At 37.8% G+C, this 27,693-nt stretch overlaps 1 protein-coding gene and 1 non-coding gene across 2 annotated transcripts in view; both read left to right on the top strand.

The window, feature by feature from the left end:
- IPO7 (importin 7) overlaps window positions 1-27,693 on the top strand; it is a 41,234-nt gene extending 13,541 nt beyond the window's left edge. Inside the window, exons 5-25 of the mRNA XM_057418134.1 lie at window positions 820-976; window positions 1,585-1,674; window positions 2,141-2,235; window positions 2,347-2,431; window positions 8,213-8,347; window positions 8,863-8,962; window positions 10,024-10,100; window positions 10,457-10,573; window positions 11,371-11,460; window positions 11,988-12,153; window positions 12,818-12,978; window positions 13,849-13,977; window positions 16,214-16,280; window positions 16,358-16,483; window positions 17,056-17,153; window positions 18,530-18,625; window positions 19,615-19,835; window positions 19,941-20,146; window positions 21,798-22,004; window positions 22,352-22,468; window positions 24,704-27,693. Of these exons, the coding sequence (XP_057274117.1) occupies window positions 820-976; window positions 1,585-1,674; window positions 2,141-2,235; window positions 2,347-2,431; window positions 8,213-8,347; window positions 8,863-8,962; window positions 10,024-10,100; window positions 10,457-10,573; window positions 11,371-11,460; window positions 11,988-12,153; window positions 12,818-12,978; window positions 13,849-13,977; window positions 16,214-16,280; window positions 16,358-16,483; window positions 17,056-17,153; window positions 18,530-18,625; window positions 19,615-19,835; window positions 19,941-20,146; window positions 21,798-22,004; window positions 22,352-22,468; window positions 24,704-24,801 (2,638 nt within the window). The 3' untranslated portion in view covers window positions 24,802-27,693. The remainder of the gene's footprint in view (window positions 1-819; window positions 977-1,584; window positions 1,675-2,140; window positions 2,236-2,346; window positions 2,432-8,212; window positions 8,348-8,862; window positions 8,963-10,023; window positions 10,101-10,456; window positions 10,574-11,370; window positions 11,461-11,987; window positions 12,154-12,817; window positions 12,979-13,848; window positions 13,978-16,213; window positions 16,281-16,357; window positions 16,484-17,055; window positions 17,154-18,529; window positions 18,626-19,614; window positions 19,836-19,940; window positions 20,147-21,797; window positions 22,005-22,351; window positions 22,469-24,703) is intronic.
- On the top strand, window positions 11,649-11,830 carry LOC130604057 (small nucleolar RNA SNORA23). Its single transcript, XR_008973360.1, has one exon. It is a non-coding gene; the product is annotated as a small nucleolar RNA SNORA23 (small nucleolar RNA).

The following is a 27,693-nucleotide window of genomic DNA, read 5'->3' on the forward strand; positions in this document are numbered from 1 at the left end:
AAAATAAAGCTGTATAGTCTCTACGTGATACTTTAATTTGTTCTTATTGTTATCACCAGTATGGACAAATCCTATTCTGCTGTGATAACTCTTGAGTGAATAAGTACTTTCTTCTTTACAAATTAAAAACTGGGGAGAAGATTTCAAAATCCGGGTTCATTTCCATTCAGGAATATTGAAATGTTTTGAGAAAGGAGATGGAGCTCTGTTTTCAGCATAGGCAAAGTGGTGGCCTGTCACCAGCATGGAAAGGTCTAAAGTACTATTTCAGGGGAGGCTGCAGTCAAAGCCTGCTCAGTCTGCTGCATAGCCTTGAAACATACATTCTCTACAAAATTGTTAGATTTGGGCAAATTAAATGGTAAGACATGGTGACGTGGTCTAATGGGGTGTGTCCCTGCCCATGGCAGGGGGTTGGAACTAGATGATCTTAAGGTCCTTCTCAGCCCTAACCATTCTATGTGAGAGACATCAATGGTAAGCTGTGAAAGTATACTTTGGTCAATGTCAGTGAAGTAACCCAGCTTCTAGAAATACATTTATAAATTGTGAACTCTGATAAACATCTTTCTGGAATTTTACTGACTAGCCCAGCAGCTGTAATACTGTCTGTCTTAGCTTTATTTCAAAATCTGTGAGAAGAAATGGCAAATTGTTTGGGTTTTTTTTGTTGGTTTTGTTTTGTGTTGTTTTTTTTTTAAATCGTATGTTGTTGTGAACTGTAATATAACGTACTTATGTCTACACTGCAGAAAGGTGGACTTTTAAAATTCAAAAGCTACAAAACCACCTACAAAACTAGTTTCTTCTTATCTAAAGGTACAAGAAGCCAGAGGAGCGGAGTCCTTTGATAGCTGCAATGCAACATTTTCTACCAGTTCTGAAGGATAGTTTTATTCAGCTCTTGAATGATCCATCTGATCAGTCTGTCCTCATCCAGAAACAGATCTTCAAAATATTTTATGCCCTTGTCCAGGTAAAAAATAAACTTTGCATAAACTTCATCAGTAATTTAATTTAAAACATATACTTTTCTATAAAATTGTAAAGTACAGAAATGTTAACAGTATTAGATTACACCTGAGTCATTTCCCCTGTTACTCAAGGGTGGTATGAATCACAGGTTTTTGGTATGCTTAATTGTGTTGTACTTTTGTATATTGATATTCATGCTTGACATTATATAGAATTTATGCATGCTATCCTCTAAGGTCGAGTGTTTGCTGGAAAACCAGAGACCAGCTTATATATAGAATCACTAGTGTAAATGCAGCAGTTTGGAATTAAGTTGTGAATATGGTATTAATTGCTTCAGAAATTAGTATAACATCTCTTTAAGTAGAATCTTAGTATTGCATAAGCAGAATGAATTGGAGAAAAGACTTCTAGCACCTTTGAGGATATTGAAGGTATAGACTAGGGTGTGTTAAGTCCTTCAGCCTGGTTTTCCAAGTGACTTGCTAATCTTTAATGGTAGCATAGTGTACACAAAGATTTGGAAGAGCTGAAATTCAAACTGTGAAAGTAACATTATTTTCAAATGGTTTTGTAATAAATTCTCCCACCCTCTCTTTTTTTGTTAAGTACACGTTACCTTTGGAGTTGATAAATCAGCAAAACCTGACTGAATGGATAGAAATCCTGAAGACTGTGGTCGATAGGGATGTACCAGCTGTAAGTGGCTTTTGGCTATTTATGAATTTAATCTTAAATATTTATCATTCACTAGAATGGTTAAAAGTTTTAACTCTGCATTGTTTTTTCTCAATGGATGCCAAGAAAATGTTTTTTTTTTAAGGTAAATAGGGTGTTTTAAACAGACTAGACAAATTTTGAAATTTTGTAGCTTGTATGGGAGCTCTGTTGTTTTCCAGTTAGCACATTATAGCAAATTACAATATATTACTTCGGCTTCTTGTTTCAAGAACTTGTTCATCATTTATGTGGCATATATCAAGCAGTGTATTTTTAGGTATGCTGTACTTTATACTTCTGTTAAGCTAGAAGTGCAAGTAGCAGGTTAAAAGCAAAATATGCTATATAGTTATTCAAAATATGTATAATTTGAGCTTTTCTGAATAGTTGGTAAATTCTTTTTCTTATTTTTTCTTCCCCTTTTTAATTTTTTCCTCCCCTAAAGGAAACCCTTCAAGTTGATGAAGATGATAGACCTGAGTTGCCATGGTGGAAATGCAAGAAGTGGGCTTTGCATATCTTAGCTAGGCTTTTTGAGAGGTATTTTATTTTCCATTTCTATTTAAAAAACAAAAAAGAAACAAACAAATAAATATTCAAGTCAATAATATTGCTACACCCTTTAATTTGCATACTTGCTTCTAATTCTAGGTATGGAAGCCCTGGTAATGTTTCCAAGGAGTACAATGAATTTGCTGAAGTGTTCCTGAAGGCATTTGCTGTTGGTGTTCAGCAAGTAAGAAACACTGAATGTGGGGGGTATTAACATAAGTTTAGAGTTAGTAGTGGCTTCTTATTTTCTTTTTTTTTTTTTTAAAGGCTTCTTGCTTCACAACTGGGGGTTTTTAAAGTACATTGGTATGGAAAGCACTTACATCTGGGGTTTAAAAGCAATTAAAAACAATTACTAACTTGCCATATAGGACAGTCCACTAGAAATAGCCTATGCAGCATTGACAATCTGTAAGTAGGTCTCATATAACAAGCCCTCAAATGAGCTTCAGATAAATGCCATCAATTTTTCTCTTTCTGGAAGAAATAAGTATAGTATTTATGTGGTGTAGTTTACCTTCTTACCTTTTAACTCTGATGATACAGTTCTTGTTTGACTTGAATTCGGTAAATACTAAGCTTTTAGCTTTCTGCAAAAGCCTGATCAAGCAGAGGTTCACTTACAGACAGGTACGTCTGATGGTCAGTTTCCACTCATCTCCCTATCTGGGAGTTGCCACTTCTACTGGGTCTGTTATACGCAGTTCGTCTTCTAGGCTATAGAAGTTTCTAACATGATGTATTAATGTTATGCCAAAATGGAGTAACTTCATGATTCAGACAGTCCTACATGTGGCAGTAACCCACAGGTTTTCTGGAAGGGACAGGATGGATTGGTGGGTCAGGAATTGTTATCTACCTCACTTATGGTGCATGTGTTTTTAAAGTCAATAATTTGAACTTCTTGAACTAGCAAGAAAATTCTGATCAGCATTGCACAATTTTTGGATCTGAGTCTCAGTTCTTGCTGATTTCTTTCCTTTTGAAGCTAGTTTATTCATTAAAAACTTCAAGTAGTTTTTGTAAATTTTCCTCATATTGGCTCATAAATCTGTTTATATTAAGGTTATAAGGTTGCAAGTTTAAATAGTTCATGAAAATCTTGGGGATAGGAGTGTTTTCTTCAAAGCCTTTATTTTAATCAGGAGAAGAAGAGATCTTAGATCAGTTCCAGTTTTCTTAGTTTTCATCCCTATTGAAATCATGATGCATTACCGGACTTCAAAAGTTGGGAAGTTATCTCGTAAATACATGGGTTTTGAAGGACATCCAAAGTATTGAAAAGGAAAAGGACATTTGTCACATTAAGTGTTAGGAAATATATCCCCACATTCTACTCATACAAGTGGAGTCAGCATCACCTTCTGAGGTGCTCATCTGTCACCTTTATATGACATCAGACATAATTATTACATGTTCTTTAAGACCTTACTGGTTGCTTTGCACTTCCAAGATAAATGAAGTTCTGACAAAAGCCTGTATGGGCAAAAGAAGTCTTTGAAAAGATACATTTAAACAGTTCAACAAAATACTTTGTGTCTTTTCTTTACATTTTCTGTGAATCGGTTTTGATCCTTACTGTTACTGCATCTGAGAAGCACCAAGAATTTAAGTCTTTAAAGAAAATTACTAAAAAGCAGTACCTTAAAATGCTTGCAGTTTCTTCCTGTACAATAACGTAACTTGTTTAGAAAGATTATTTCTATTATTGCTGTCCTCTGTTTCTGTGCAGAAGATAGATCTTGGATGTATGCTGAAAGAAATTGAATCCTTCAGATAAAAGTTATGGAAGATTTTTTTAACAGGATGTATTTCTATACATAAAGTGAAAATCTGTGAAATACTGAGGAATACAAATACTGATAACATGCTTCACTGAGCTCTTTACTTGCCAAAGTGTGTGCACCCTTTTACTAGAGGAGTAATAGATAAATGTGGTACGAGATAAAAGGTTGTTCAAGTATAACCTTGAAACATAATGATGATAATATTCTCATAATCACTTTATTTTTTTGTATCTACTCTTTTTGTCATTTGCATCTGACACACCCCTCAACAAAAATAAATCCAGTACATGCAGCAGTAGTTCCAGCTAAACTTTTTAAATCTCAGCCAAAACAGGCTGAGCTGCCTAGCTGCAATACCTTGACTTTTATCCCTTTTTGAAAGACCTGATGGCCACAATTAAGCCCTGGTTGAACACTACTGCCTGGTTGTTCATGTGGCACAGCTGTGGAATTTGCTTTATTTGCCCTGGACCCTCCATCCCACATTCTGCTTTCCCTCACTGCAATTCTTAAACTTTTTCTTAATCTTCTTAATTTCTTATTGCATCTGAATAATGAAACTGCTTAGATTTATGAAAAGAGAGGACCAAAATATTTGTCCTAAGTAGTGTGGCTGCGAAGACATTTGTTAGGCCTCAGCTTTGTCCTCATTTCCAAAGACTATTCCCTATTCTTTCAAGGGCTATTGATGAATTCAGGTTTTTCTGTGTGCTGTCCTGTTACAATGGAGAATATCTCTCTTTCAAAAAAAACCAACCCAACATTCAGATCTTTCTAAAATTTTAAGTACACCAGCAAACTGGACTTTCTTGTATAAGCTTTTCCACAGAAAAGACTGTATTATAATATGGTCTGTTTTGCTGAAGACCCAGGATTACTACTTTCACCTAGAACCCCTAATGTATATGGTTTAAGTCATAGAATAGTTTGGGTTGGAAGGGACCTTCAAAGGTCATCTAGTCCAACTCCCCTGCCATGAGCAGGAACATCTGCAGCTAGAGCAGGTTGCTCACATCCAGCCTGGCCTTGAATGTCTCCAGGGATTGTGCATCCACCACCTCTCTGGGCAACTGTGCCAGTATTTTACCACCCTTATTGTAAAAAAAAGAAATTCTCTCATCCAGCCTGAATCTCTCCTCTTTTAGTTTAAAACCATCATCCCTTGTCCTATTGACAAGGCCATCGACAAGGCCCTCAACAGGCCCTGCTAAAAGGTCTCTCCCCATCTTTCTTATAGGCCTCTTTTAAGAATGGAAAGGCTGCAATAAGGTCTTCTCAGAGTCTTCTCCAGGCTGAACAGCTGAATCTCTATCAGTCTGTCCTTAGGAGAGGTGCTCAATCCCTCTGCTTATTTTTGTGGACCCCCTCTGGATCCTCTCCAACAGGTGCATGTCTTTCCTGTGATGAGGACTCCAGAGCTGGGATCTCACCAGAGCAGAGGGGCAAAATCACTTTCCTTGTCCTGTTGGCCTTGATCTTGTGGATGCAGCCAAAGATATAATTGGCTTTCTGGGCTGCAAATGCACATTGCCAGCTCATGTCCAGTCTTTCATCCACCAGTATCCCCAAGTCCTTCTCAGCAGGGCTGCTCTCAATCCCTTCATCCCCGAGCCTGTATAGACGCTGTATAGTGGACCTTAAACTTGGCCTTCTTGAACCTCATGAGGGTCACATGAGCCCACTTCTGAAGCTTGACCAGGTCCCTTTGGATGGCATCCCATCTGTTGGGCATGTCAGCACGCATCTAAAGCATAAGACCATTTGTAAAGCCAAGAATTTCATGGTGTGTGACTGCACCTTCTTTAAACTCAAGTGTGAGACATCACCTTTGGGAGAAAGTCTTCAATGCTTGTGTAATAAACTTTTCAAAATAATGGATTTATTTCCCAAAATGTTGTCTTGGTGATGATACAGATTGATAGATATACTTTCAGGTTTTGATTTTTTTGAACGTTTTTTTAATGTGAAAAATGAAAGCCTGGAAATGGGATTTGCCATTTCCCTCCAGTTGGTGCTGCTGCTTTTAAAGGTGCAGTGTTGCCACTGACTTGGATTGGGCTACAAGGAAAACCCCCTTGCATTATCAGTACCAGACTTTCCAGTGAGCTGGAACTTAATCACTCGTGTTGGTCTCATGATGATTTAATGTCCTTATTTTTGGAGAGGCATGGACTTCAACAAATGTAAATATTTCTGTATAGTTCTGAATGCTACCTCAGGAGAAGAATTGAGTCCAGAAAGCCAAGGGGAGCTTGGGAGTTCATCATTCTTCATCCATGTATATTTTTCATTCGGTGTCAGTGCTGTAAGGCTGCAAATAGGCAAGAATCAGTAGACTGTGTGAATGTATTTTATCAATGCAGTGTTTTGGTTAATGAGTTTCAGTCCTCCAAGAGCAGCAAGATGAAAGAGTAAACCTCTGAGGGAAAGGTCTCCTGGGCTGTGTTGGTGGTGAATTAGCATGTATGTTTTGTCTTAGAATCATAGAATAGTTAGGGTTGGAAAGGACCTTAAGATAATCTAGTTCCAACCTTCCTGCCATGGCCAGGGACACCTCCCACTAAACCATCTCACCCAAGGCTCTGTCCAGCCTGGCCTTGAACACCACCAGGGATGGAGCATTCACAACCTCCCTGGGCAACCCATTCCAGTGCCTCACCACCCTCACAGGAAAGAATTTCTTCCTTATATCCAATCTAAATTTCCCCTGTTTAAGTTTTAACCCGTTACCCCTTGTCCTATCACTACAGTCCCTAATGAAGAGTCCATCCCCACCATCCCTATAGGGCCCCTTCAGATGCTGGAAGGCTGCTGTGAGGTCTCCATGCAGCCTTCTCTTCTCCAGGCTGAACAGCCCCAACTTTCTCAGCCTGTCTTCATATGGGAGGTGCTCCAGACCCCTGATCATTCTCGTGGCCCTCCTCTGGACTTGTTCCAACAGCTCCATGTCCTTCTTATGTTGAGGACACCAGAACTGCACACAGTACTCTGAGTGAGGTCTCACAAGAGCGGAGTAGAGGGGCAGAATCACCTCCTTCGACCTGCTGGTCGCGCTCCTTTTGATGCAGCCCAGGATACGGTTGGCTTTCTGGGCTGCGAGCGCTCACTGGAGCCAGCTCATGTTCATTTTCTCATCAACCAACACCCCCAAGTCCTTCTCCAAAGGGCTGCTCTGAATCTTTTCTCTGCCCAGCCTGTAACTGTGCCTGGGATTGCTCCGACCCAGGTGTAGGACCTTGCACTTGTCATGGTTAAACTTCATCAGGTTGGCATCAGCCCACCTCACAAGCATGTCAAGGTCCCCCTGGATGGCATTCCTTCCCTCCAGCGTATCAACCGAACCACACAGCTTGGTGTCATCGGCAAACTTGCTGAGGGTGCACTCAATCCCACTGTCCATGTCACCGACAAAGATGTTGAACAATACCGGTCCCCGCACTGATCCCTGAGGGACACCGCTCGTTACTGGTCTCCAGCTGGACATTGAGCCACTGACCACAACTCTTTGTGTGCGGCCATCCAGCCAGTTCTTTATCCACCAAGTGGTCCATCCATCAAATTGATGTCGCTCCAATTTAGAGACAAGGATGTCGTGTGGGACAGTGTCAAATGCTGTGCCCAAGTCCAGGTAGATGACATCAACTGCTCTACCCCGTTCATCAGTTCTGTAGCCCCATCATAGAAGGGCACCAAATTGGTCAGGCAGGATTTCCCCTTAGTGAAGCCATGCTGGCTGTCACCAAGCACCTTGTTGTTTTTCATGTGCCTTAGCATGCCTTCCAGGAGAATCTGCTCCAAGATTTTGCCAGGCACAGAGGTGAGACTGACTGGTCTGTAATTCCCCAGCTCATCCGTTTTCCCCTTCTTGAACATGGGGGTTATATTTCCCTTTTTTCAGTCATTGGGAACTTCACCTGACTGCCATGATTTTTCATTAAAGGATTGTATTTTTAAAAGATGTGCAGTACCTGATGTGAGCTGCAAATTGCCTTATAAAATTAACAATGATGTTTACTAGAAGGATTAGTCAGTACCCATTCTAGTCTAATGAATAAAGAGGGGTTTCTTTTGTTGGACATAGAGGGGTTCTTGTATAGGATTGTGAGGGAGGGTAGAATTCTTCTGATTAAAATGGTCTGTGTTCAGTGTAAGCTACTGATGAGATCTGATTTTTCTAGGTGTTGCTGAAGGTGTTGTATCAGTACAAGGAAAAGCAGTACATGGCTCCCAGAGTTCTGCAGCAAACACTGAATTACATCAATCAAGGAGTGTCACATGCAGTCACGTGGAAGAATCTGAAACCACATATTCAAGTAAACCATTTTTGGGGTTCAATGCTTAGATGACTTAATAGTACATTAGTCAGCCTGTATGGTGTTTCTAGCCTTGCTACAATTCAGTTCTTGGGGACCTATGTTATAAATTACTGGTGGAAAGAGTTTAAGCCTGTTTGGTGAAGGTTACTCTGGTACATGAGCAAAGCTGGGTGATGGCCTTTTTTTTTGTTGTCAGTCCTTTGTGGTTTAATATATGAAGGATTATAGTGTAGCACAGCAATGCAACAAATTTGGAGATGTTGTTACCTACTGAATTTATGGCACTGAATTATCTCCACATACCATTATCCAAAGCAAATACAATAGCTTGTGCTGCATTGCAGCTCTGCCTTAACTTAAAAGATTCCTTTTTGTAAGGTGGCACTCCAATGTCCAAGTATATTTTAGGTGAGGAAGTGATGGGGTGGCAAAATCTGTGAAATACCAGACAGAATATAAAGATTGATTTAGTGGTTTTAGCCTATTTTCATCTCCTTTTTTTTGTATTGCAGGGAATTATCCAAGATGTTATTTTTCCATTGATGTGCTATACAGATGCTGATGAAGAGCTCTGGCAAGAAGATCCATATGAATATATTCGCATGAAATTTGGTGAGAATTTGAAATCTTCTCATGTGAAAACATGACTTTGCACAAAGACAAGATTGTGGTTTTTTTTGTGAAAACGGGGGTGGCTTTAATCTTTAAAATAAAATAAAAAAAAAAAGTGATAAAACCAGTTCATATTAGCCAAATAATACAGCTTCATGCCGCTAACTTCTGGATATAATGGTGGAAATGACAGACAACATATTCAACAGGTGTTTCTGCGCTTGAAAAAGTAGCTAATTTTGGCAGTTACAAGTTTCTGTTATAAGTCAAAACAATCCATGTCTTGCTAACAATAATTGCATAAGTTTAATGTTGGTATAAGTTTATGCTTTACAACAGCTAGTATTTCAAGCCCTGGAGTTTTTACGATCTTAAGGAAATTCACCCATGCTACAGTTCAGAACAGATTTACCGTAATGGCTAATGAAACGTTATGGAGTAAGCCTAGCACTCCAGGTTTGTCTTCTGTGGCTTGCTACCTTGTTGCTGAGGTTTGCTGTCACTCTATGCAGCCCTTTCAGAATGGGGAAGAAAGAAGATAATTCAGTCTTCCTGGACTAATTCTTCCCTCTGCTAGAACTTTTCTGTGTCTAGGACAAGAAATCTTGATGGGTTTGGGAGTTTCTTATCCCTCAGGTCAGAGGCAGACCTGTAAACAGTGCAAGTATTATACAAGGCTCTGATAATCCTCTTCTGCAGAGAAATAAGAAACTGAGCATTTTTAACTCAATTACATGTGCTTGCCTGCACAACAAATAACACATGTCAATGCTTCTACCGTTAAAAAAGATTTATCTTAAGGAAGGCAATTTCACAATTTCATATCAGACATGTAGAGAGTGATCATGAAAAAGATGAAACATATATTGGGGATCTCCAGCCATGTGTAGCTGTTTTTTGGGCTGGAATAGCTGTTTTAAGAAAGGATGATTAACCACCTGAGGAAAAAAAAAAAAATTGCTGCTCTTTGGTTTCATATTAAATCATTAGATTACATTAGGATCATGAACTATATATAGTAAAGGACCAGGTTTCATAGCTGTTATGTGTTTACTTCATAGATGTATTTGAAGACTTCATTTCTCCAACAACTGCGGCTCAGACATTATTGTTTACATCATGTAGTAAAAGGAAAGAGGTAAACTATTCAAGGATTTTACTTAAATACAGCATTAGCTTATAGCTCTAATTTATAGTCTCCCTTTGCTAATAGACCTACTAATGAAAGTTTTACTTTTCTGCTGTATGTCATATCATAGCACTTTATAATTTCTCTCAGATTTATTTAGCACTAGCCATTATGTGATTTTTTTTGTATTTGCCAGTTGCCATAGGACCTATCAAGAATGTTGTGTGTTGGTAACGAAGACTAAAACACTGTCCAAATCCCAGACTTGCAGCAGATTATTAGCAATTTAAGCATTTCAGAGCACCAATAATGATACCTGGGATGACTGATGGAAATAACTTTGACTAACTTTACATGTAATTTAGGTCTTGCAGAAGACAATGGGCTTTTGTTATCAGATCCTTACGGAGCCAAATGCTGACCCTCGTAAGAAAGATGGTGCTTTACATATGATTGGTTCTTTGGCTGAAATTCTCCTAAAAGTAAGCATAACAGATCTGGTGGTTATCTTGGTTCTTGCCTGCCTTCTTTCCTTTCTTTTGCATAAAGCGTCATAGAAAAAATGGGAATAGCTCTGTGAGTTTACAAGATTTTGAACCACTGCCATTTATTTTTTTTAAAGCTGTTGAGTTGAATTGGTTTTGCTCTGTTGTCAGCTTAATTAAACAAATTTTATTGGGTCATGTACAAGTTCAGGTCATTGTTTTAAGTTCTTTTTAAGTTGTCTGCTTTTAATAAGGATTGCTACACTGTTTCCGGGGTTGCACTTGACTACATTCTCTTTTTGTGAAAGAAAGGAAAGGGGGAAAAAAAATCCATTCCGTGACAGGCTGTTGATTTAATGAGAGTTTTTCTGTGTATAGAGCAGAAGAAATTAGGAGAGTGAAATTACCTTGCTCAATTAGAGTGGTAGCAGAAAAGATGCAAGGCATGAACTTGGCTCTGATATTTGGACCATGGCTCTGAGAAGCTGCCCTGACCACTTTTGCTTTCATACCAGGGTACTGTATTGCCAAGCAAAAGGTGTCTGTAGGAGTCAAAAAATGACAGGAAGGAAGTGTCACTATTTTGACTGAAAATTCTAAAAGTCTGTGTAGGATCCAAGTTTCATTATAATATGTAATTTCATTGTTGCTTAGTGCAGTTTAATAAAGGGGAAAGTTCAAGTTGAGGGTTTTGTTGCGTCGCTCACACTGTATGTGTAACCTTTTTTTATGGGTTTAGAAATGCATTTTTATATGAATTTTAAACTAATGCATTTCTATTCATATTCTAACAGAAGAAGATATATAAAGATCAGATGGAATATATGTTGCAGAATCATGTGTTCCCTCTTTTCAGCAGTGAGCTGGGTTACATGAGAGCACGGGTAAGAAAGTGTAAGATTTACTGTTAAGACACTGTACCGACTGAAGAGTTCAAGAATATGCTTTATATTTTTCCCTCTTAAAAAACATGCTCCTTTCTGTACCTTTTCTGTAATAAATTGTGTGCTTATTTCTAGTATCAGTCTTTATGTGTGATTATAGATAGCTACTGTGTAGCTTTAAAATGGCTGCAGAATTGTGTGCATAGTTTCCCATCTGTGTCTGGTGGTATGGTCTGTTTGTGTTTTGCATTTAGACTGTACTGCTCACACAAAACCTGTGGCCAGAGATGAACTTGAGATCATAGTACTGGCTTAGTGATGTCTGAAAGACAAGCCTCCCACTGGCCAGCCTCCATACTCTCAAACATCTTCATTTGTTAAAAACTTTTACAGTATCTTTATTCAGCAGTAGTTGTACTTCAGTTTAATACCTTCTGTAGGCTATTGGTATACAAGTTGTCGATAATCCCGTTTGTACTTTTTGTAACTCTGAATTTGTTCAATGTGTTTGTTTGGGTTTTTTTCAGGCTTGTTGGGTTCTTCATTATTTTTGTGAAGTCAAATTTAAGAGTGACCAGAATCTGCAGACAGCCTTAGAACTCACAAGACGGTGTCTCATAGATGATAGGGAAATGCCTGTGAAAGTGGAAGCTGCAATAGCACTTCAAGTTCTGATCAGTAATCAAGAGAAAGGTAGCTCTCTTTTCTTAAAGCTGCAGCAAGTTTTAATGCAATAGGCATTAAAATTGCAATGTTCAAGGAGACTTGTTCTCTTCTTTCCTGATGATAATTTACTACTTAAAATTGTAATTTATAATCACTTACTGTAATTTTCCAACTGGAAAAATGTATATTACAATTTCATGGTACAACAAATCCCCTTTTATAGCACCTGATCATTGAATCAGAAATACAGTGGCAGTACAGGGATATCTGTCAGCATGCATTTATCTTTTTAAAAAAAATTGTCTTTATCCTGTCAGGCTTTCCATTGCTCAGTATTCCTGAAGCTGGCATAAACGCCACAAAGCAAATATAAATTCTGTATCAGATACTTTGTCTAATTTGACAAAAATGCATATCTACCCATTCCTGTTCAATTAAAATTTGCATTGATAAGTAATCTTGCATTTCATAAAGACTGTAGAACTCTGGTTTTTATACTTCAGTTATGATCCTTTTGATAGATATTTCTATTTAAAAATTGTTCTGAATATTAGTAATGCTGTAATGTCTTATACTGCCCATGGTTTTGGCATATTGATGCCAAAGCACTAAAAAGTATGTATTGACTTTCATATTCTGATACTGTAGTTTTGTAAGAATGTAAATTCAAATATTTCCACTTGTTCTACAGCTAAAGAATATATTACTCCATTCATTAGACCTGTAATGCAAGCTTTACTTCATATTATAAGAGAGACTGAAAATGATGATCTTACTAATGTGATTCAGAAGATGATCTGTGAATATAGTGAAGAAGTTACCCCAATTGCAGTAGAAATGACACAGCATTTGGTAAGAATTTCTGTTGACTTAGGAAGATGTTTAGTATGTGAAGGATTGGTATTTAAAATTAAGATAGTTGTCCATCAATTAATACCTGTTGTTTCTTCAGTCTAAGTGCAGTGATACAGATAATTTTCTTCTACATTTAGACTGTGTTTTCTCAAAAGTGGCTTCATAACTTGAGCTAAATGGAAATTTATTAGAATGATTATAGAACTTTTCGAGAAATCTTTGTATTTTTTTCACTATAATGTTAATAATGAATTTCAGTGGCACATTTGAGGTAGTTTCTACAATGTGACTTAGGTTTTCTGTTTTAAAATGGGAAATTAAAAACCAGATTTTTTTATTAAAATACCTGGTGTGAAAATACATTGTATGTAATGTGAGAAAGAAATTGATTCTGCAGGAGAAATTCAGAAATTGAATAGCCACATCTAGCAAGTTGTAGCAATGGTTTCAAACACAGAGGTCAGCTCAGTGCTTCTCTATTGAAGGCCCTTGCCTTGGAGTTTAAATTGTTTGCATGTCCTCTCTGGGAATACCTGTGGTGTGGTCCAGTCTAGTTCAGATAGCAATTAAACCTTGTGTCAGAAAAACTTGCTCCAAAAAATGTATTCTTTTGCTTGGAAAGTGATGTCATTTGTATCTTCTTATTCATGAATAGATAAAGGATGACACTTAAAAGGGCTTAATGTTCAAATTTCATCAATCCTGAAAACAAACTCTGCAATGAAATAGTCAGCTTCTAATGTTCATATACTTCTTAGCAGAAGTCCTCCTTAAATTGTGTCGAGTACCAGACTTGCACAATTGTTCATCTCCAAGCATGTCCTTGTTAAATGACATATATATGGTTTGTTTTGCTGTTACATGCAGGCAATGACATTTAACCAGGTGATCCAGACTGGACCAGATGAGGAGGGCAGTGATGACAAAGCAGTGACAGCAATGGGAATCTTGAATACTATTGATACACTTCTCAGTGTAGTTGAAGATCACAAGGAAGTAAGTAGAAATCACTTTAATTACATGTTAGCAATATGTATTGTCTAAGACACTGAAAGTCTTCTGTAGTTCTGGTGTTCCTGGAAACATTGTTATCTGAAAAACTATCCTATTGGCCAAAAAAAGCTTAAAACAGAATGCAGTGAAGTACTTATGCAACAAAGTTGTAACGGAGTGGGGCACATTTCTAACAGAGTACATGGAGTAATAAAGCATAAATATTTCCACAGTATTTCCCACAAGAATGTAGGTCCTTGTTCAAATAGGAGAGGAAACTTGTCTCTTAACAGATGGAACTGTCAGCTCAGCTGGAAGAACCCATTTGATTTGATGAGGTCTGCCTTTCAAAGAAAATAGATAAAACGTCAGTTAGCTTTGAACATTGACTCTGCTGCCTTAGTTTGTTCTCTGCAGCAGAATCAATGTCTGTAAATACAGCTGTTGTGGCTGTGCTAAATGATAGGTTTTTTACATGCCTAATCTGCACTGTGGGATTAAAACATTTGTTCTTTAGTTTTGTTATACTGAATGGACTAACTTCTGTCCAGAGTACAGCTTGTTTGAAAGATGCTGATTAAAAGCCTTCTTGACAATGTCAGCTACTGTTTTTTGATAAATACAATATAACATTTTAGTGACTAAACAGTAATGAATTGTACTCTCAGGGCTCTGAAGACTTCACTGAGGGAGCAGCATAATATGAATTCTGAATGCCAAGGGTGCAATACAGTGCTGCCATGCAGTAAACAAGGGACGAGTTCAGGTCATTTACTTGTTAAAGCTGCTCAGCAGGATTGTAATATACTTGGTCTTGTCAGCAAATTCTTGCTATCTAAATGAAAAGTTTGTGTAACAGTATGCTACTCCTGAGGAACTCAATTGTAAAATGTTGATAGGTAAACATTTGTATTTAGAGACATCTCACACATGATGACCAGTGTTGCAAGAGATAAGGGTATTTAGCTGGTAAGTTTCAAATCCTGTTCTGCATAGCTAAGACCAGAAACTCAACCCCTATTTGTCTCTGTGCAAGGTAAGTGCCCTAAACAGGCTAAAGACTATTTTGGTGGACTTGTCTTTCCGGGGACTAATAAATACTGGGAAGAGTGTTTGAATCTGTAGACCAGCATTTACACTTACTGTCTGCATACAGTACGAACATCCTAAGATGGGTTAGGAAGGTGGTTTATGTTTGTTCATTGGTTGGTTTTGATTTTTTTTTATATTTCTCTTTTCTGGAACAGCAAATGCTTCCTGCAACTTCCATTGTTTCCTGTTTTGATACATACATTTACTTATTGTGTGACTTAATGGACTGAACTGTTGCATGGAGTTACTGTCAGGCTTTTCTTTTTAGAATCATAGAATAGTTAGAGTTGGAAAGGACCTTAAGATCGTCTAGTTCCAACCCCCCTGCCATGGGCCAGGGACACCTCACACTAAACCATGCCACCCAAGGCTCTGTCCAAACAATCCTTGAACACTGCCAGGGATGGAGCATTCGTAACCTCCCTGGGCAACCCATTCCAGTGCCTCACCACCCTAACAGGAAAGAATTTCTTCCTTGTATCCAATCTAAATTTCCCCTGTTTAAGTTTTAACCCATTACCCCTTGTCCTGTCACTACAGTCTCTAATGAAGAGTCCCTCCCCACCATCCCTATAGGCCCCCTTCAGATACTGGAAGGCTGCTATGAGGTCTCCATGCAGCCTTCTCTTCTCCAAGCTGAACAACCCCGACTTTCTCAGCCTGCCTTCACATGGGAGGTGCTCCAGTCCCCTGATCATCCTTGTGGCCCTCCTCTGGACTTGTTCCAACAGTTCCATGTCCTTTTTATGTTGAGGACACCAGAACTGTACACAGTACTCCAAGTGAGGTCTCACGAGAGCAGAGTAGAGCGGCAGGATCACCTCCTTTGACCTGTTGGTCACGCTCCTTTTGATGCAGCCCAGGATATGGTTGGATGCCCTATAATGAGAGTCTTCCAGTATTCAAAGAATATTCCAAAACCACCTTGTGTTAAAAACTGTTTTATAGATCCTTAGCCAGAGTGCTGCTCTTACACATTTAGTGCTCTAAAATATAAGAAATTTTGAATTGTTTTTAGAAGACTATATTGTATGGAATATTGTATAATATTGTACAGAAGCTGCTTTGAGTAGTTGTATTTTAAAATGTGTTTAATTTCAACTCAAAAATATCGAAAACAGTCATAAATCTCTTTTTTTTTCTTCAGATTACCCAGCAGCTGGAAGGGATCTGTTTGCAAGTGATTGGAACAGTTTTGCAGCAGCATGTATTAGGTATATGTACTTTTGTTGGCTTATTTTTTGAGTGTATGGGAGAGGCATTAAATTTACCTGGATTCCATTTGTTTTAGAGTTCTATGAGGAGATCTTTTCTTTGGCTCATAGTCTGACCTGTCAACAAGTTTCTGCACAAATGTGGCAGCTACTTCCTCTTGTTTTTGAAGTCTTTCAGCAGGATGGCTTTGATTATTTTACTGGTAAGTAACATAAATCAGACAAATGGTTTCATATAAGTGATTTCAATCATACAGTGAACTGCATCTTGATTGCAATGTTAGGAAAAAACTGAAGTGAGTTTACGCTTAAAAGTATTTATTTCTGCTATGCTGCAACCAGACTTGTTTTGCTAAAGATCATAGAATCATAGAATGGTTAGGGTTGGAAAGGACCTTTAGATCATCTAGTTCTAACCCCCCTGCCATGGGCAGGGACACCTCACACTAAACAATCTCACCCAAGGCTTCCTCCAACCTGATCTTGAACACTGCCAGGGATGGAGCATTCACAGCCTCCCTTGGCAACCTATTCCAGTGCCTCACCACCCTAACAGGAAAGAACTTCCCCCTTATATCCAATCTAAACCTCCCCTATTTAAGTTTTAACCTGTTACCCCTTGTCCTGTCACTACAGTCCCATGCTTATCTTGACAAACATTAAGCAAGAAGTGTAATTAACTTATTAATACATAGATTTCAACCTGATTTTAACAGCTCATCTAATAAAACATACAGACAATATCTTAACTGTGATCATTCTTCTGTTAATACAGACATGATGCCTCTCTTGCATAATTATGTTACTGTTGATACAGACACGCTTCTGTCAGACACAAAGTATCTTGAAATGATCTACAGTATGTGCAAGAAGGTAAGCAGATTCCTTTGTGATAACAAAATCTGTGATCTCTGAAGTAATACACTCTTAAACTGAGTAATGTTTTCCACAACAGCAGACTCTGAAACTGAAGAATTTGACATCTGCTGCTACAGCATTATGCTATTTAGCATCCTCTGTGATTCCACAAATTAAGTTATTGCAGACAAATTAAGGGGTTGCATCAAGTTTCAGATATATGTTTTTGCTAAAAAGGGAAAATAAATCGTACACAACAGAAGCAGGTTTTGCGTACATGCGTTTGGTGTCTTAACACACTGTGCGTACAGGCATGCAAAACATGTATGCATAATGCAAAAGGTGGACGGTTTCTTTAGCTGAGATTTGTAGCCTCGTTATGACTGTGATACCACGTTACATATGTATGCTAAAGGTCTTAAATCTATGAGCAGGGATGGAAAGTAGAGGGATACAAATAGAAAGATATTTTCCCAAGTTTGTGCTAAGTTGGTGATGAAAGCTGGGAGTTTGACTCTGTCCAGTCATTTTTGGGCAGTATTTAGCTTCTAAGCATCTGTGTATTATAGGTAGCTGCCAACTGGGCTTTCTTTATCCAATCAATATGTATAATACAAAGCTCTCCAGAATGTTAGCCCTGTGTGAGGAAATTACTATTTTGTAAGGTGGTGTTAAAGTGTTATAAACTCCAGCAGTGATTTGTGGGGATTTCAGTTTTCCAATTCTGGATATCATGTGTTGTGTCTGTGTAAGAACTAAGGGGAACTGTCAGCTGCCCTGCCCATGGTATTTCCTGAGTAATTCTTTTGACGGTGTTTAGATACTATAGTGAGTAACTCTTGTTAGCCTCTTTGAAAACAAGTTGCAACCAGGCTGATTATAAATGCTTGAACATTATATATATATAAAAAAGAAAAATAGCTGTTCTAACCTCTTAGTAATTAGTGTTTTATTAGCTGAGCACAGTAAATCTTTAACCCAGAAGTTTTCGGTGTTGTTTTGTTATGTATTTATACATCCTGCTAGATATCCCAAATTTGCAATATAATTTTTACAAATTCAGTATTTGAATGCATAAGAAAAGTTTATTTTCTGTATGGAAATAAACCTTTGCAAAATGGCACCTGATGCTTATGGTTACTGTTGTAAGCTCTGCCTCTATCAAGTTGTTGAGTATTTGTACATGTAGATTAGTTTTACCCACATTCCACGATGCTTCGGTCTCTAGTTGTGATACTGAGCCATTGCTGTAGGTTTGGCTGCTGTACTGATGGGTGTTTATGCTAGCATTGTAATAGAGCGGGTAAATTGATGTCATCTTTTCAAAGCAGAGCAGAGGATGAAAAATACTTCTGGAAGGAGTATCATCAACAGTAATTGTTCTTTTTCAGGTCCTTACAGGAGTTGCTGGAGAAGATGCAGAATGTCATGCAGCAAAGCTGTTAGAAGTAATTATTCTTCAGTGTAAAGGGCGTGGCATTGATCAGGTTGGTAACAGCTTTGGTTGTTACAACTACTATTTAAAATTTATTTTATTCTTGAATATGAATTGATTATATATTAACATCACTTCTCTTCCAAGAAGTTTGTGTCGTGTAGCTAATAATCCTGTCTACTACTTCAGTGTTACTCATTTAGCAGCCTCACAGAGGCTGTTATTGCACACTTTGTCTCCAGAGTTTAGGATGCTGCAAAACTGAAAGTTTTTGTGAATCTGGAAGAGTACTGTTTCAAGAGCATCTTGGTTCAAAAAGTTGATTTATTATATTAAAGTTAATTCTGGTGAAAATTATTCAATCTGTCAAGTTAATAGCCTTGAAATAAATAAGAATGAAAATGAAATTCCTAGAATCCCAATGTCATAGAGAAACCAGGGATTTCATTATGCACATATGGAAGTTGGAATTTGAGAGAGGAATTCATGTGCCTCTGCTGTGTGTATGACAAGCACTATATAATAGCTGTTTAAACACTTGCATGTTTTTTGATAATTGTGGTTATGGTCCCTGGAAACCTTAATTTTTAACTCATTTGAAAGAAAATCATCTACACCAGATTGTTTTTTTTTTTAGTGTGACATCTCTGAAGAGACTGGTCCTTTCAATAGTTGTTTCTTTGGAATGTTAGCATTATCTCTTGACTTTGTTATGGATATTAAAAAAACCACTAAGTTGATTTTTCTGGAAACACGCTTCCTCTATTTTTCTTTTCTGTCACACAGGATTACAGGACCAGGAATTGCATCTACTGTGCATGATGTCACAAAATCCATGTGCCTGGAGTAGATAAAATCTTTTCACCTTTACATTTCCTTTTTGTGCATGACTTCTGCTGGCACTTAAGAATTATTCGCATTGTTTGCCCCCTGCATTTATGTGCCTCATTGGGTTTATGCCATTTCTCAACTTTAGTGTGAAATACAGAACTACAAAGTTTATTTTTGATCACTAAATTTATAACGTTTCTCACTGTTCAGTGCATACCCTTATTTGTGGAAGCTGCATTAGAGAGATTGACCAGAGAAGTGAAAACAAGTGAACTGCGAACAATGTGCCTCCAAGTTGCCATAGCTGCTTTGTATTACAATCCTCATCTACTATTAAATACATTGGAAAATCTTCGTTTCCCCAATAATGTGGAGCCTGTCACTAATCACTTCATAACGCAATGGCTTAGTGACGTGGACTGTTTCTTGGGGTAAGTGTTTCTAGTTTGGAAGATTATTCTCTGTAATACACCCTTTTATTACCTGCTTGTAAATGGTAACAAAACTTGCAACCTTTTTATTGTTTTGTTTTGTAGACTTCATGATAGAAAGATGTGTGTGCTTGGCTTATGTGCTCTTATTGATCTGGAGCAAATACCACAGGTTTTAAATCAAGTTGCTGGCCAGATCCTGCCAGCTTTTATCCTTTTATTTAATGGATTGAAAAGAGCATATGCCTGTCATGCAGAACATGAAAATGACAGCGATGATGATGATGAAGCTGAAGAAGATGAGGAGACAGGTATGGAAACTGAAATGTTGTGGTTACTTTGTATATTTTCTTTGGTTTTTGTTTTTTTTTTTTTCTTTTTGAACGGAGATGCTGAGTTCCTGCTGTCATTTAGCCCAGCTGACAACTAAGTACCACACAGCCGCTTGCTCACTTCTCTTCCCAACCAACCAAAAAAATCCCCAACAATAAACACAAGCGAGGCACAATACAGTCGCTCACCACCCATGCACCGGTACCTAGCTCGACTTGAGCAGCGATTGGTCCCTCCTGGATGATTCCCCCCAGTATATATACTGGGCCTGACATGATGTGGTATGGAATACCCCTTTGGTTAGTTTGGGTCAGGGGTCCTGTCTCTGTGCCTTCCTGGCTTCTTGTGCCCCTTCTCACTGGCAGAGCATGAGAGACTGAAAAGTCCTTGATCAGGATAAGTGCTACTGAGCAACAACTAAACCAATGCATCATTCTCAGACTAAAGCCAAAACACAGCAGTGCACCAGCTACTAGGAAGAAAATTAACTCTATCCCAGCCGAAGCCAGGACAGTTCCCTTTTTGGAATCTTTCAGAGTTCCCCAGTTCCAAAAATCAAAAGCTGCGGTATAACACTGGACATGTTTTAATGACTTTCAAGTCTATCTGACTTAGTTTTTAAGAGGAACTGGAAAGTAATTTCCTAGGCTGTCTCTTCAAAGTCACACCGAGCTAGCTTTTACGTGTGGATGCTGTCATTGCTGAAAGGAATTACTACTGGGACGTGTTTCCCATTTGAGTGAGGGGTTAAGAGTCAACACAAGGAGTTTCCAGGAGTCATCTTAATCCATTGTGCAGTTTGGACTATATATTACAAACTGTCCCATGAGCTGCTGGTGTTTTAGCTGTGTGTGGAAAGTAACAGTTCTTAGGTTTGGGGTTTTTTTGCTTCTCCCCTCCCCCGTCTCCCCTGGATTACCACAATCTCAACTTCATAGCCTTTATAGACTTTCTTCATATAGTTATTTCACAAGCTTTCACATTATTTGCCATCTTCTTTATATGAAGTTCAAAATTACCTACAACTTCCCCCTGCTTCTTTCTTCCACCTTTCCCTATACTTTTCTTAAGGTTTTAGTTCATGTTTCCTATTTTTATCTTTCCATCATCAACTTGGTGTCTTTCTGAGTGATTGTTTGGAACAGTTTTCCATATCCAAGGAATATCTATTTTCATCTATCTACTTAAAGCAGTTTCTTTTTCATCTCTGCTGCTGAATTCTGGACTTGTAACTATATTGTCATCCATACTACTACATTTTGTATTTCTGAAGCGTTATTTTCAATAGCCCTTTTGAATGTGCCTTTAAAAGTGTTTTCATTATTTCAGACATTCTTTGGAGCACGAATATTGTTTTGCTAAAAGTTTTATGAAGAGCTGTTCCAAACTATCTGGATTTACATTTTTCTGTATACTTTTTTGTGGTAATTAAATTGCACAGTTGGTGTGAGGGAAGAGTGTCTGGGTGGGGTAGATAACGGCATTAGGAGAGGAGTTCAATGAGCCTTCCCCCTTTCTAGTCTGCACTCTGCTGTTGCATTGCTTGTTTTGCATAATTAGCCATCTTCCTACAGAATTGTTCTTGCTATTCTTGAAATAAACTTTATATTTGTGTGCTGTTTAATTCAGAGGAACTGGGGAGTGATGAAGATGACATTGATGAAGATGGTCAAGAATATCTAGAAATTCTAGCAAAACAGGCAGGTGAAGATGGAGATGACGAAGACTGGGAAGAAGATGATGCTGAAGAGACTGCTTTGGAAGGCTATTCCACAATTATTGATGATGAAGACAACCCTATTGATGAATATCAGATATTTAAGACAATTTTTCAGAGTAAGTAACTTTATTTCATTTCCTGGCTAACAAATTCTATTTTAACTTTAGCATATACCATTGTGAACTAGAACCTGTTGAAAGCTTCCACACAGGCTTTCCACTATGTGCTGTGAACAAACTCTGTCATTGGAAAGTGGAAGCAGTCATTAAACTTTAAGAGCAGGTGGAGATGCTTTAATGAATTTATGATGGAAGAGATCAGAGTTTGTGTTTTTAAACATCTTGACTTGCGTAACCCTAACCGAACATTATTCTGACTAAAATGGGAGTGAGTTAGTAAGCTTTGAGTTACAGAACATTTTAATGAACAGTTTCCTTTTGCTTATGTGTTCATTCTGTTGCAGCAATTCAGAATCGTAACCCTGCATGGTACCAAGCTTTGACACAGGGTCTTAATGAAGAACAAAGAAAACAATTGCAGGACATAGCAACTCTGGCAGATCAGAGGCGGGCAGCACATGGTATTTTTTCCCCTTTCTACCATTAATTGCTTCCTTTGCTGCTTGAATGCTGTTTATGTGCTCAAGAAGCATAACACAGAAAATGTCTGTAATTCAAGCCTGATAATGTCTTCAGCAAAGCAGGGTTGCTTTGCACTCCAGAAGTGTTTGAAATCTCTTAAAACTGTCAACTCACAAAGCCTCAATACACAGATTGTCTGGCATGCCACAGGTGTAAGGAATGATAGAAATGACTTAATGAAGTGGCCAGTAAAAGCATATTTGTCATAGTGGCTTAGATTTGGAAACAAATTATTCAATTACCTGAAGGTGGATGAACTCTAGCTGTGGTGAAAGACACATCAAGTGGCTGATAACTTATTTCCTGATGTGACCTAGTCCGGCTGGGATAGATATTGATAGACAGTGGGTGGAAGAGTATCAAATTATGCAAGTAGAAGCCATCTGTAAAGCTATATCATCAAGCCTGTTAAATATTTCAGATTGTTACTCTTCAATACAGATAGTACAGATTTAAAAATATAGGAAAGAGGGAAGATCTTCAGGGGAGGAAGTTGGTTGGTTTGGGTTTTTTTTTTGCCAGTTTTCTCAGGTGTTTGAGATAAGACAATATATATTGCTCTTTAAAGTCAAGGCTAAATTTTAAGTGATCAGTCCAGTCCCATATCCTGCATCTTACTGAGCAATTACTACAAGATTTTTTAAAAAGAGAAATTTAGAAATCTTTCAATAAAAGATTGGTAGTGAGAATGCAGATTTTATAAGTACTTTTTGTCAGAAAACAGCCTAAATTGCCTCACAAAGCTTGTAAGTGTCCAGAATGATCCACTTTTAATGGTTATAACATAGTTTCCCTGTGACCTTTGTCAAGCTCTAGACATACTGATGAGGTTTATGTTCTATTTGTGCATTTTATGAAAAAGAATTGAGTTGTTTTGTTGTTTTCTTTTTCAGCTGCTTATTCATAGTGCAAGTTAAGTTCAGATTGTGAAGTTTAACTCAAGAAACTAGATTATTACAGGAAAATCATGCTTACTATCAGAGCATAGTGATACCCCATTTGGGCTACCTACCACATATGGGGACATCCTGTTAGAAGGAATATAATTATCTCTAATGTAGGTAAGAAGAATTTCCATAAGCTAAGAGATTTGTCTTCTGTGCACTATGGAGCCAGGAGGGAACAAAACAATGCTCCCCAGGTCATGTTCTCCTCCTGTCCTTCATCAGCCATGGCAGCACTTTTCTGGCCTGTTTCCAAAGAAACTGAGACAAAATGCAGATCCTCTAGATAATGAGATGTATTCCCAGAGAGGGAGAGATTACAACTGTTTTGAGGTAGGAGAAAGCTCCTAGACTTTAGGACTTTAAGACATTAATAAGTGTTGTTATCTTGACCTGGGAATAATATAAACCACCTTCAGTATTATCTAGATTGTAGTAGAGGAACAACATAAATTACCAATCTAATTTTCAGTTGTCCATGTATTAGAGCTTGTGAAAACTAGTGTTACAGTAATGTTTGAAGGACAGAATATGCAGCTAATAAAACCAGACAGCTTAACTGTCACTGTTATTTGCAGTGATGGATATGTGGGCCTCAGATGCCTAAAGATCTTAAGTTTTGGTTGAAAATGAAAAGGATAAACTTGCTGGTTTTCTCTCAGAATTGTGTTATATGGTCTAGTAACCTAAACTGCAGATTATCTGCCTGGCTACGGGTGAGGAAATGCGGGTATACTAAAATGCCTGTTTCATGTGCTTCAGTGGCTATCTCTGCTTGTATTGTTGAATTGAGATAGGAACACTGGAATAGTTAGTTAATATCTGTGTATTGCTTTTTTTTGTACATGTGCTCTGTTACTGATTTGATTGGAAAGTCTATTAATGTTAATTAGAAAGAATTGGGTGACTATTAGCAAGTTTAGAAGTCCACCATCCATTCAGGTCCTATTTCTGAAATGTGAAAAATTACAAACTTGTGCCCAAAAGCTGAACTGTGGGCTTTTAAAAGATAAGTTAATTTAAGCATAACAATATTGATAAATAAATAGTCCATCTGTTGTTTGGGGCCTGGCACATTTCCACTTTGTGGGTGCTGATTACTCTCTTGGCTAACCCAACGTTAAACCTCTATCTCTGAGAGACTCAAAACGGTCAGTCACAAAATCTTAATCTGTCTTCACCCCCTACACACACACTAAAATATCTTCCTTCTGTTTTTTTTGCTTTTAGAATCCAAAATGATTGAAAAGCATGGAGGATACAAATTCAATGCTCCGGTTGTGCCAACTTCATTTAATTTTGGAGGCCCTGCCCCAGGAATGAATTGAATTATCACTTTTCCTGCTACTGTGTGATTGTAGTGAAGAGCTTGTGTTCCTCCCAATAGTGGTTCCAGAACTGGTTCATGTTATCTACAACTCACTCTAAGCTAATTGATAAATAGATTGGACAAAAGCCCCAGAAGAGGGACCTGGTCATGCAACCTAATACTGGAAAGCAAACTAGAGGTTTTATTGAAGATAGGAAGAATCTGAATTTAAAGCTTCAAATGACACACTTTGGAAATTGGAAATCAAGAGGGGACATCATGAAGGCAGCTTTTCTTTTTCTGAAGAAAAAATAACAGGCTTGGGCTGCAGGACTATTCAAAATGTCTCATTTACAGTACAAGCTAAAAGGCAGACTTGATTTTTACACCTGTGGCAGTATGAGTATTTGCCCAATTTATTTCCCATTTCTCCCTTCCTATTGGGTGTCTATTCTTTTAATGTAAATAAGATAAGGTAATCAGATAGCCTTACTTAATCTTCATCATTTCCATTTATAAAGATTGTTCATATGTAGAATATTGGACACAATGTAGCACTACATAACTGATAAATCTGTAAATGAATTAGCACTTTCATATTGAAACAAGCCTGCTAGCCTATGTACAAAAATAGCAAAATGTTTGCTGTTTATAAAAATAAAAAATAAGGGATGTATTGGGGAAAATAATTTCCAGGTATTAATTTAAAATGAACTAGCAGTTTTGTACCTGGTGACTTTGTGGTGCAGTCACCTCTGGTTGTGACTTGAATTTGGTTATGTAAAAAGGGGTTAGTGATATTTCATTGCTGCTAAAGAAAAAATAGCAACACCCTCTGTGTCCTTTGTTTTTCTTAAAGATCGCACTGTACAAGGTAAAATTTGGATACAGGTATGTACTGTAAGCACTGAGGAAAATGTTATCTTTTCTAAAGCAGGTAAATAAGGTGTGTGAAGTTCTGCTCTTACAGAGTTAATTGAAGTGTGTGGATGAAACATCTATATATGCAGTCTGTTAAAAACACAGCAGTTTAATTTGGCTAATCTGGGCTATAATCTACAAAGGTAATTTTTTCCCCTAATTCTGCAAAATACTCTTTTTTTTTTTTTCAGCCTGTGTAGTAGTGCTGGTGCACTACTCTTGCATTTCAGTCCCCCTCTTTCTGCACTCCCAGTATTCGTGTGTGCTGTTGTCTGCCTAATCCAGACAGTGTATTTGAAGTTTTGCCAATCTTTCATTTTTGAAGCCACAATTTTCTTCCTTCAAAGTTGCTATAGTAACTAGTATTTTAGCTAGAGAGGCAAAATACAGATCCCTCTGGGACCACTATCAAAACCACTGTATGAAGAAGCCAGCAGGGAGATGCTGTGAATGGGTTGGCTTAAATGCCCCCTTTTTCTTTTCTAAAAGCAAAAATCCATAGGTTTCTGATCTTCCCTTGAGATCGGTGGTGTCAGGTCTTTTAAATCAAATGTTTTGGGTTGTTTTGTTTTTTTTTTTTTTTCTTTTGGCTGTTTTTATATGAAAATGTCACCTGCTGTTACAATGGATATTAAACAAGCTACCTTAATTTAATGTAAGCCTCCAAAATTTAAATACAGGTTAAAATAAACTGAGTTTATATCTGTAAAAATGAAATGAACATATATATATATTATGATACTCAAAATGCAGTCTTCAGAAAATTGGTTTGTGTGGTGTGTTTTTTTGCATCAGCAGAGTAGCAGGAATTGGTGGTTTGGGGTTTCCTTGATGGGCTGACCAGCACCATGCTCTGCCTTCCATTTGCTGCACAACCACTAGCACTTCTCTGAGCAGGTGTAATGGGTTTTTCCAATCACTCCTCTCTGGTCTGCCTTTCTTCGGCAAACAGAATTCCCTGCGCACACAGTGCTATGTGAGAGACTGAGCCAGGACTATAATGCCACGTTGCCCTAGCCAAATACCAAAGGGATACTTTAAAAGCAGATTGTGGACTTAAAAAGGATGGATATTGCACCTGATGTGGAAAAGCCTAAAATATTAAGCCTTGAATGAGAGTATCCATTACAGTAGTGGTATGAGTACCACAGTAGTACTTTTGAATCTTTAGCTGACTGGCCAAGTGCATATAGCAGAACTGTTTGGTTTTTTTTGTAAATGTGTAGCTTATGAGCACGTACGGGTGTACACCGGCTTCAAGATATCTCTAGACAAGGTTTTATTTTTGTAGACAAAAAGTGACAGACATAATTACAGCATGCCTTTTCCTGTGCATTCCTTGACCTTGAAAAATGCCCAGTTTGACATAAATAATTTCTGAACATCTGCTTGTTGGTATCTGCTTATCTTGTTACACATCCCCAGAAGCGTAAGAGAACCTCTTAGGACGGATGAGACACTTTGCCTCACAGTGGAAGATGCAACAGAGCAGGAGTGACAAGGCTCCATATACAAAGCATACTGAAAAAATGAGGGGAAAATCACCAGTTTTCAGTGCCATTGTCATTTCTGGAACAATTACATTTTTCAAGTTATGAGTCAAGGGAAGAATTTTATCTTGTTGTGAGGAATACAGTCTTACTTCAAGGGTGCTTTTATGTGTTGCTAGACTGGTTAGCAAGGAGCATATTTTTTAAGAATGGATTTAGAACTTTGCTTTCTTTTGCTCCAAGAAATGTATTTATATAAATTGCAAAACAATTTTGCATTGTTGTTGGTGGTGATAGTGCATTTTGTGATGCAATATTATCAATTTCAGTGATAACACTTATGTCACATTTAAAATTGATCTTCCTCCTAGAACTTGCACTTATCCATTCCATTTTCAAGGATAATGCAACTCTAAAGGAAGAGGTGGGAAATTTAAAGCCTCTGTTTTTTTTCTATTATGGAAGATCTTGGATTAATAAACATCTAAAGCAAATCCTTA

The sequence above is a fragment of the Pezoporus wallicus genome, unplaced genomic scaffold (genome assembly GCF_028554395.1).
Source record: "Pezoporus wallicus isolate ANWC-B61680 ecotype Strahan unplaced genomic scaffold, APGP_CSIRO_Pwel_v1 contig_2025, whole genome shotgun sequence".
Lineage (NCBI taxonomy): Eukaryota > Metazoa > Chordata > Aves > Psittaciformes > Psittacidae > Pezoporus > Pezoporus wallicus.